General features: G+C 50.3%; 1 protein-coding gene across 1 annotated transcript; it reads left to right on the top strand.

Moving 5' to 3' along the window:
- Positions 1-9,795: 9,795 nt before the first annotated feature.
- Positions 9,796-10,545, top strand: LOC106723039 (tropomyosin alpha-3 chain-like). The gene has a single exon (XM_014526338.1). The coding sequence runs from the start codon at positions 9,796-9,798 to the stop codon at positions 10,543-10,545; it is 750 nt and encodes a 249-aa protein (XP_014381824.1).
- The last annotated feature ends 286 nt before the right edge of the window (positions 10,546-10,831 follow it).

Here is a 10,831-nt window from a genome sequence, read left to right as displayed (position 1 = left end):
GCTCGGCAGTGCTATGTTGGCTAGCACTATGGAAGAAAGAGACTTGGGGGTCATCATTGACCACAAGAAAAAAAACAAACAAACCTGCCCTTTGGGTGGGGGGCTGGACTCGATGATCTTCCGAGGTCCGTTCCAGCCCTGATGTCTATGAAATGTCTATGAAATCATGGGGAGTGAGGGGTAGCCAGCCAGGTTTCTGCACACCACACCCCATAGGCTGAGGACACTGGGTGCAGCCACACACTGTTGCCAATGGAAAGGACCATGCAAAGCCATCAGCCTTGCCAGCCCCAACCATGTGATAAGCCCCACACTGGAGGGAAGTCTGTTCCCTGCCTGCCCAGCCTGCCTGCACTCCCCTGGCCAAAGGTTCCTCCCCACAGCACACAGGGAGGTGGCAGATAGTGCTAAACTTTATTGAGCAGCCTTTGGCCCCACAGCTAGGTGACCAGGCCTCTCACACCCCAAAGAATGCATCAATGCTGGTGGCGATGTCATCCTCAGTTGTGTAGGACAGACATGTGCAGCACAGCCACAGGTAAGCCTCTAGGTGGTGGCAGAGGTTGCAGGAAACCTGGGCCTGCCCCCTGCACCATCATAGCTCAGGGTCCTGTACAAGTGTGCAGGTGCAACCAGTCCACCATGAGGATCATCAGCAGCAGGGCATAGTGCGTCAGGCATCTCTTGGCCAACAGAAACAGCTCCATTGCACACAACCCAGGGAACAAGCAGCAGGGGCACATGGGGCCCAGTGGTGGCATGGAAGGTTACCTTCCCAGAGAAATGCTCTGTGGGGAGGAAAGGGGAATGGTCAGCTCCTTGTCCCAGTTGTCCAGGAGCCTTGCACCTCCTGAGGCCAGGCACTGTGGGCTGGGTTTCAGTGCAAGAGAGCAGTGTACCTGCAGGTGTAGTGGCGAGAAAGTGGAGTCTGGAGCCACAGTAGCAGGTGCTGCCTAGAATCTGGCCTGTCCCATCCTGGGAACAGGCCAGGGGAGGCAGGCTGCCTTCAGCCATCACCCAGCAGGTCACTGACCCCAGGGGAGCATGGAGGGATGTGGGGCTCATCCAGAAGCTGCCTGGGTCCCTGGGCACCCATGCATACCCAATCCCTGATCTGAGGCAGATCATGGCCCCTGGTACAGAGCATCTTATCTGTGAAATGTTACAAACTCTCATAAAAACCTTCTGTCTCATGGCTCTTCAGGCCCTTTAGCTGAGTGCGGGGGAGAGGCTCCAATTACCAGTGGGGGTGCCAGCTCAGGGTCATTGCATCCCACCATTGGGGCCCTGTGGATGCACCAGCTCCACCAGAGGACTGCACCTTCTTCCTTCAATGGCTGGTGGCCATCTCAGAGGACTGTGCACAGGATGCATGGACCTGGTGGACAGAGGACATAACTTGTGAGGACATGCAGGAACAAGCAGACTTGGAGTTCTAGGCTGAGTTCCTGGCCCTGGAGTATGAGTGGCTCCATGTGCTGTGGGAGCACAATACCAGCCCAGATCAGGCAGTGCAGGCCACAGACAAAAACCATCAAGTGCTGGACACCATTCTGGTCCTGGTGGTCAAGTTCAGGCCACCCAATGCCTGGCCTCTGGCCCTAGCCCCACATGCCCCCTGGTAGCCACCATCTGCCCCACAGCAGCCCCCCACCTGGGCCTGGGATGAGGTCCTTCACCTCCTCCTGCTGCCAGAAGCCCCTAGCCCACCACCCAGTGCCCCCCTCCACCTAGTCCCAGCCTCTCTTCTCAACCCAACTCCATGCAGGTGCAGAGACAGAGCTTCCTGAAACAGCACCAGAACTGCACCCCAGCCCTACTGGGCCTGGACTCCACCAGCCAGAAGGGGAGCAGCCCACACTAGAGGAGCACCAGCCACTGCCACTCCTGGGCTACTGCCACACTGCCACACTAATCACAGTGTTCAGCTCCCCACCTGCCACACTAACCACAGTGTCCAGACCCATGGGGGAACAGCCAGAGGCCAGGGTGCTGGCTTCCTGTCCTCGGGCTCTTCTTCCTAGATAACCCCCATTCCCTGGGGCACCACAAAAAACACTATGTAAATAGGTCGCACAGCTAAAAGGGGTTTTTTTTTTTTTTTCGTGAGTGGGGTGGGTGGTGGAGGGGCGCAGTGTGTGGGGGAGCAGGCAGATGGGGTCTGTTCTTGTCAAAGAGGGAGGGGTGCTCTGTGTGTTGTGGAAGGAGTGGGGAGAGGGAGATTTGTATGATGTGAGGGGAATAGAGACTTGCTCTTCTGACATGTCTGTAGTGAGCATGGTGCTGAGGTTGGGTGGTGGAGGGGGTGCACCATGGGCGGTGGAGAAGGGGGCTTGAACGGGGAGTGCAGCAAGAGGTGGTCAGCTAGGGCTTCCCACATCCAGTGCCCTGGTCCCCCTGGCTCGGTACGTGGCTCTCCTGGAGGGGGACACCGCTGTCACTGCCACTGCAGGTGGTACTCCTGCCACCAGGTGTACTATGTGCACCATTGCCTCCTCCATCCAGGCCTTATGGAACAGCTCCCTTTGGGCCGTATAGATGTTATGCAGCACTCAAGCTGTGATGGTGACCCAGGGTAGGTTGTCCTCAGTGACCTCGGAGCAGGAGGAGAGGGCATGCCAACTGCCCTTGTGCCAGCTGAAGGTGCACTCCACTATGGCATGGGTCCAGCCCAGGCAGCAGTTTAAGTGGGCCTTGTGACACCAGAAAACTGTGCTTGCATGATAAAGGTGCTTGCTGAAGGCCCTATGAAGATTAGACCAAGTGTTTTTTTTCTGTATTTGTTTAGATATTAAGCTATATGTTGTTGCTAAAAGCCTAATTAAAGTTTAAGATGTAGTGAGGCCTTGTATAAAGTAAGGCCTAGTAAATTTAGCAAAGCCTTGAAGTAGTAAGGCCTTGTGGTGTTGTTAAAATTACCTTATCAAAGGAATGCAAGCCTTTACTGCTACTGGTCACTCTAACGACAGTTGAAGTAAAAGGAATCTGAGTGGTCATTCGTTATCAGAACCATTCAGAAGCTATAAATTAGCTAGAATATCTGGAAACCATGCAGAAGGAAGATACAGCTCTATGGAAAGAATTAGTTAGCTGTTGCCTAGATCAGTGGGCCCGTGGACCTCAAGGAGCCCAAAAACTGTATTCCAGGGTCCTTCCTGGTACCCCTCAGACAGCGCTGTTCAGGGACTCCTGACTTCACTGAACTTTGTGGAAAGAGAAGCTTGCTGTGTATCAGGCATCAGAGGGGACTGCCGATAAGTTGCCGACATGCATTGTTTTTGTCTGTCATTGTTTGTTTTGTTACTACGTGTAGTTGTGTTTTTGCTAAGTCAATAAAACTTTCTTACCTTTCTACCCCTGACCATACTCTCAATCCCAAACCCTCCGCAGGCAGCAGAGACATAAATTGGCATCATGAACAGGATTTAGAGGCTCTGGTCTGGAGAGAAAAGTCAAAATGAACGGAGTTGCATGGGCCCCGTTAGTGGCTTTGCTTAAGGAAGTGACAGGGATGGAGAATCCCGAGTGGGAAAAGGATAGGTTGAGACCTGCCTGGAGTGACCCAGGAACTGTATCCGATCATAGGTTTGCTACTGCTGCCTGGGGTAAGCCCGAGAAGGGGTGCCTGTTGTGTCTTCTGGCAACATGCCTGCGGTTAGGGGCTGAACTGAATGCCCTGCTCCGGGAAGAGGTCACCCATCTGAGTAAGGAGTTAAAAGATGTGAAAAATTCCAACAGCATGGCATGCAAGACTGTGCAAGCTACATAGAGCTGTTTGGAAACATTAAAATGAAAGAAAGGAAAAATTATGATCCCACGCATGGCTGCTCCCCTCCAAAAGAAAGCGGTTAGCACAGGCTGTGAAGCCATCCTCCCACAAGTGTCTGTATAGAGATAAACCAGAAGGTCTGGGAAGATCAAAGGCATAAGATTGATGGAGAGGAGGAGATTTATAATGAGCCTGGTGCTGAAACACCCCTGTATGTTCCTGCCCAGAGGGAGAAACCTAGCCAGACCTTCCCTGCCCCGAGGGAGAAAATCAGCCAAATCAGCCAAGTTTTTCCCATGGTGATAACTCATTCAAGGCCGCAAGGAGAGAATCCCTGAGCAGAGCTGCATTCCTTTACCCATGCAGAGATTAAAAATATTCAAAGGCAGCAGTCAAAGCCAGGAGAGCCAGTAATAGACTGGCTAGTTCAAATGTATAGTGAAGGGGCATTTGCAATTTCAGTGAATAGAGCCGAAGCTGCAAAAATGGTTCTGCACCCTGAGCTCCAGTTAAATCAGTTTGCAGGAAGTGATGAAGATGTTACTTTGTTTTCTGCTGCACTCCAAGCCACTGCAGCCAGTTATAGTAATATGGAAGAAGAGATTAACCCTGCCCCTCAGGCATGGACCAATTTAAAAGAGGCTGTCCACTGTTTGTATCTATTATCACTAACTGAAATCATTCGTGCAGCAGTTTGGACTCACACGCCAGATGCAGAAGTCATGGCAGCACCGTTGTGGAGGAAGTTTTGCTGACAAGCACCAACAGAGTGCACCTCATTTTGTTGGCCTTGGAGCCAGAGGCGGTGAATCACCCAGTAAGAGATGCGATCTGGGGATTAGTGCAGCTTTTACCCATTTTGCAGAAGTCAAGGCTTACCAAGCCAATAAAAACTGCCAAGGCCATGGCAGTGGCCTCAGCGAAAGATAAACCCTTGACCTCCCCCGAATTGTTGAAAAAACCCGGAAATGGCAGGCCCACGACTCCGCAAGCAAAAATGTGGAAAGACTTGTTAGCTGCCTGTTTCAATGAAGTGCAAATCAGTAGACTGCCCATCAATGCCTTGCAAGGGCTGAGGGCTAAACACTGCAGTGAAAAAGCAAATGAAAAAGCAAGCCCAAAAGCAAAGCTGTCAGCACCACCAGCAGAGTCACCGAAGGGATCCTCTGCCCTGAGGGCAGAACTATCAACAGTTCCCCAGGCACCTGCAGGGCCGCCAGCCTTTACCCCACCTGATTATGTGGCCTAGGGAGTCCGGCCGGCCCAGCCCCCAAAGAAAGGGGCCACATGTTGAAAAACCCCGGAAATGGCAGGCCCACGACTCCGCAAGCAAAAATGTGGAAAGACTTGTTAGCTGCCTGTTTCAATGAAGTGCAAATCAGTAGACTGCCCATCAATGCCTTGCAAGGGCTGAGGGCTAAACACTGCAGTGAAAAAGCAAATGAAAAAGCAAGCCCAAAAGCAAAGCTGTCAGCACCACCAGCAGAGTCACCGAAGGGATCCTCTGCCCTGAGGGCAGAACTATCAACAGTTCCCCAGGCACCTGCAGGGCCGCCAGCCTTTACCCCACCTGATTATGTGGCCTAGGGAGTCCGGCCGGCCCAGCCCCCAAAGAAAGGGGCCACAATGGGTGCAATAGCAAGCCGGGGACCAGTATCTAAAGTTAATATTGGCCCCTTAATTCAGATACCTGTGCAGATTCAATTAGGTGAAAGTAAAAAGTCAATTGATATGCTATTAGACACTGGTACCCAGATTTGTATTTTAGATTCTGCAGATTAAAAGGGAGAGAAAGGAACGCCTTATCAAGTAATTGGAGTCGGAGGCACCAGACAATCAGGACATCTAGTCCGAGCAACCTTAGCATTACCTAATAGCTCTAAGGTAACAGTGGCCACAGTAATACTTAAAGGGGGACCAAGCTTACTGGGACGTAATGTACTAGGAGAACAGCGGTTTGCCCTTGAACAAGAGAATTGGCAGTTTGGGTGTGCAGTACCTCACTGAGAAACAGAAGAAACGGCTATAACAGCTGTAAGTCGATAAGGCATAATCCCACTAACCCTGCCTCCCATGAAAGGAGTACACAAACCCCAGTATCGAACTCCCCCCGAGGCCACCCAACCTATCCAGTGTATCTTAAGTCAGCAGTTAGAAGATGGGATTATTATCCGAACCCACTCCCCGTATAACAATCCAGTGTGGCCAGTGCGCAAGCCAAATGGAGAGTGGCGGTTAACTATTGACTTTCAAGTTTTGAATGCTAATGCTGACACCTTGATGGCTGCCATCCCATCACTACCAGCCATGACAAAAAGCATCCAGTGTTATAAGCCTGCATAGATAGAATCCATTAGTATCAAAGACATGTTGCGATGCTACGTGTCTGTAGCTGTAGAAGTTACCACAGAAATAACGTTCACCCATGCCTCAGTGAGAGCTACAGCCCAGGGCACTCGTGCAGCACTGGAAACTTTACTAGCTGTGTATCCACCACCTACAGAAATACAGAATGATAATGGCCCTCACTTCCGCAACTATCTTGCATATGACTGGACCGCAAAACATAGCATGTTATGGACATATCACATCCCATACCATCCACAGTCTAACGGATTAGTATAGTGAACCAATGGCATCCTCAAATGCAATTTGCGGTTGGCTGCTGGCCCAGCGCTTAAAAACTGGGACTTGCACCTGGATCGAGCTATCAATTGGGCCAATAACTGACCCCATCTGGGAGGTAGCCCTATGCAGCAGGCCTTTAGATTGGGTAGTCCCCGGGAGCCGGCAGTAGAGTGACCTAGGGGTGGTAACCCAGGAAAGCTCCAGGCAGGAGATCGGGTAGTAGTAAAGCATCCTCAAGGAAATAAATGGGAGGGGAGACTATTACCAAAAAGAATGCATAATACACGGTGGGTATTTAAGTCAGATTTATCTAACGGAAGCCAATCTCCTTGTTGTCTTGTTCCTACAGATTGGATCTGTCCACAAGTGCAGCCATAACCATTTCTAATTGAGCCTGCCACTGAAGACGAGTCCTGCTCTGTCACCAGTCTAAATTGATTGGCATCATGAAGTGGTGGACTGTTATGAATGTACTCTTTTTATTAATGCCTTACTGTGTTTCCTGGGTAGGGCATGTCTACTATCCTTCTTATTACCCAGATATTAATGAACTTGCTCCTGAAGACCTCAAGGAGTGGCCTGACCCTGAAGAGCATCCCCCGGAAATGTGTTCAGATGGCCTTCACGTAGTCCGGCTGCAGTATCCATACTAGAAGAAACCCACCACCTCGGAGCAAGTGAAGTCCTAGTCTCTGAGTAAAAGAAACAAGATAGTTGACTGGCAAGGTGGTAACTGTCAGTGCACCTGTAGCACCAGTTATTATCTTGGGTTCATTCCCTACCTGAAGGCTGGAATGGCTAACTGTGGGAGGGGAGGTGATTGTTGTATCTCTGCTGTTTTGGGGAGTTTGTTGTTACATACTTCCAGAGGGGAACCCCATCGAGCTCAACGCCCCTGAGTTTGAGTCCCCAACAGTGCATTCTGCATCTGTTCAGCCTCTCGAACCATTTCGTTTATGGGAGAATCTGCCCCCTCCCATCCCTATGGCTGACAACACTCTCCAGTGATTGTGTGAAGCCCACCAGGTGGGAAAGCGCATTACAGGTTGGAACAAAGTTATTACATAGTTTGTGAATCATACCTATACAGAGGCATGGTGGACTGGTACCCACTTTAATACAACCAAAAGGAGGCTGTATCCGCAAGTCTCCACCACTTATCTTCATCCTTTTATACCAGTGGGTCTCCTAAAGCAAATCAGTGCTATGATTCTGCCCAGACAATGCCGTTTCATTAACCCGATACAGCATCATTCCCATGAGCGACTGTGGGAGCTCTTTCACTCTCTGGGAGGTGAAACATGGCTACAAGCTCCCAAAGTAGGAAGGATAATTGTGATCTGTGAGAAAATGGGGTGTTCACTACTATCACTGGCCGTTCCCCCATGAGAGGCCCTGACACCGCCTGTGTATAACTCCACACCCTGGTGGAAGTGACAAGTTAAAATCCCAACCCTCCTAAATGCTTCATTGTTCACTGCCTGAATATTGTTCAACCCAGAACAATGGTATGTCTGAGCTACCTTTCCAAACTGTTCAGCAAACTCAGGTAGCTGAAGGGTTACCTAGATGGGAATAGCCAGTCATTTTCCGTTCCATAAGTGCACTTAAGTCCCGCAGACGAAGAGATACTCTAGGTTATCTTTGAGACAAACTTAACTCAGCTATAAATGTGTGAAACTTGGATAAATCCCAGAAAAACACTGAAGGAGTAGCCAATCTCCGACAGGCGGTAGGCCACTAGGGGAGGCATGCTCAAAGGAAAAACATTAGAGCACACTGAATAATTGCTAACTGATGGAGGATTAGAAACAGTCCATCTTGCCTAAGTCATGATGGACACTGCTTTTAAAGCAGACAAAAATCAAACTTGGAGTGCTGCGTGTGCACAAGTCCAGTTATCATTGAATATGCATTTTTCCCAGGTAATAAACAACGTTAAAAATAGAGAATAGCCCCTGTCTTAGAAAATCATGGAATGCCTGCAACATTTAATGAAAAATACCCCTATCAAAGCACCTGACTTACCACTTGGGAAGGCTGTAATAAAGGAAAATATTCATTCCTGGTGCAGGGGGGTAAAAGAGGGAAACTAGACCACTGCTTATTTGCTAAACACAGGGCTAGGAGGAAGATGCCTTTCAGACTGGAATCTGCATCACCCCATATGGGAAATAGTTACCCATGATGGCCCTCGGTATGTAGCACAGTCCCCCCTAGTTCAAATTAGTAGCACTTTGATTGAATTAGAAACCCTATGGAGAGGCTGGCCGCTCAGCCCACCTAACATGACCTGTGTATATGAGTTACCTAATGTGTCATACGTAACAATAAGGCAACGTGTTTGTTGGGAAGGACCAGGTCGTTTGCTGCATGAAAATGGTACCACCTTGACTTTATGCAATTCGTGTTGCTTAAGAGCTAAAAGTGGAGCCGTTGCTCTACTGCAATTAAGTAACCGTACTATTGCCCTAAAATGGCCAGAAATTTCCTCTGAGACTATACCTCTCAACTTTACAATACCCACCTCATGGGTATCAGATGTATCCATAAGAAGGGGGCGGGCCTTGGCCTATATAAACCACAGGCAGGAGGCCAGGCAGCAGTTCCTTACCAGCAGCCAAGGCAGAAGGAGCTCCCTGCCAGAAAGAAGAGAAGCAGAGCTGGGATGCCAGAGCAGCATTGGTCACCACTGGGTGACAGAGAACCCTGGTAGGCCTGAGCGCAGTTTAACTGGAGGCTTATGTTTGCTTTGTAGCCTAGGGGCTTGTGTTTATGTTGCAGTTTGTTTATAACCGGTGGTTTGGGTGAGGCTATAAGGGGATGGAGGAGGCCTCATAGGGGACTCACGGTAGAGTGAGGATCCCAGCCCCAGTGAGGGCACGGAGTTCAGGGTGTACAGACCCCAGCTCCAAAGAAGAGCCCAGTGAGAGGGCAGCACTGCGGGGAAGAGCCCAGTGAGAAGGGTGGTGTACAGAGAAGGCCCCAGTGAGAAGGGCGGTGTACAGAGAAGGCCCACAAGGCTTAGATATACAGAACACCCAGAGCAGGAGAACTGTGGCCAAGTGGAAGAGAGGTAGCCTCCCTATAAAAACACAGATGATCAAAGTCGTGTTGGGCGAGAATAGGAGGGTGCAAGTCAGAAGCTTGGCACAGTAGAGGAGGCGATAGGGGATAGCAAGGAGACCCTGCCATCCCTCCTGTTACAGTGGTGCATTGGCCAGGAATTGTCAGGCCGTGCACGGAAAGATGAACCTGAGGGCTAAAACAAGGACAGAGAGGGGGTCATAAGAAGACAGTGGCAACACAAACCAAGTAGAGGGCAAAGTAGGAAGACACGGCTCAGGGACACTACTGGGGAAGCCTGAGGGCCCAACCAGTGAGGGTGTGAGGCCAGGATGGCAACAGCAGAGGATACAGAGAGCCTGAAACAGGAGAACTTTGCCAGGCTCCTACGAATAGATGAGTTGGAGGAGAAAACTGAACGAGTGGAGTGGGAGCTAGAGGTGGCCCAAATTCAAAAGGAGCAAGCTGAGGCAAAGGCTGGTGGGTTAGAACACCAGGCCCAGGCAGGGAAAAGGGAAGGAGGCTCAAAAGAAATCGGGCGCGTGATAGTGGTGGAAGCAGAGAGAACTCGCGCACTAGAGCAGCTTATTGCAAATGGAGCCCAAAAGAGCCAGGAGAGGGAAGAGAAGCTACAGAAGATGCAGAGGGAGATGGCAGCTTGGAAAGAGAAGCCTACTACAACCTGCACAACCCAGACAAGGGAACAGAAAGAGATATTACAGAAGTTGGAGGTCGCCAAAAGCATGATAGAGGTCCTTCAGAAAGAAGTCCGCAGCCAGGCGGATCATATACAGGAACTGCAGGATGAGTTGGATGAGTGGCAGCAGAAGTGCTTTCATGCAAAACACCAAGCACAGGAGCTGTGGGACGAGCTGCTTAAAAGCCATGCCCAAGCAAAAGAAACGGGCAAGGCTTTTGCACAGGAGATGGAGAAAATAAAAGCTAACCTGGCAAATTACGAGAACCTGTACAATCGAAGCTTGTCCCTTGAAAGTGAGGTGGAGGCTGGGACAAAAGAGACTGAGAGATTACGGTCCCAGCTGCAGAGGGTGGAGGCAGAAAGAGACCACATGGGAGAATAGGTACAGTGCCTTAAATCTCTCATAGAAGATAACGTGGCTAGAGAGGCAGTGATGAACGCAGAGAGGGAGCAGTCACAGCAGCAAATACAGATTCTAAACCAGCAGATTCAGGCCTTAGAGGCAGAAAATGAGACCCTAAGGGCAGCTAGCAGTCACACAGCATCAAAAGGCCAAGATCCTGAAGAGTCAGAGGGGACAGAGGTATTAAGTACAGAAACCCAGACTGAAGGAGGACTAGAGGCCCAAGCAGTGGAAAAGAGCACAGCCAGGGAGATGAAATTGCAAG

This window comes from Alligator sinensis, unplaced genomic scaffold (genome assembly GCF_000455745.1).
Source record: "Alligator sinensis unplaced genomic scaffold, ASM45574v1 scaffold1215_2, whole genome shotgun sequence".
In the NCBI taxonomy this organism is placed as follows: Eukaryota; Metazoa; Chordata; order Crocodylia; family Alligatoridae; genus Alligator; species Alligator sinensis.
Note: the sequence above shows the minus strand (reverse complement) of the source record. Positions and strands in the feature narration are given on the sequence as shown.

Excerpts from the sequence above, each read along its gene's own strand:
- LOC106723039 (XM_014526338.1), top strand. The coding sequence starts at position 9,796 with ATGGCAACAGCAGAGGATACAGAGAGCCTGAAACAGGAGAACTTTGCC.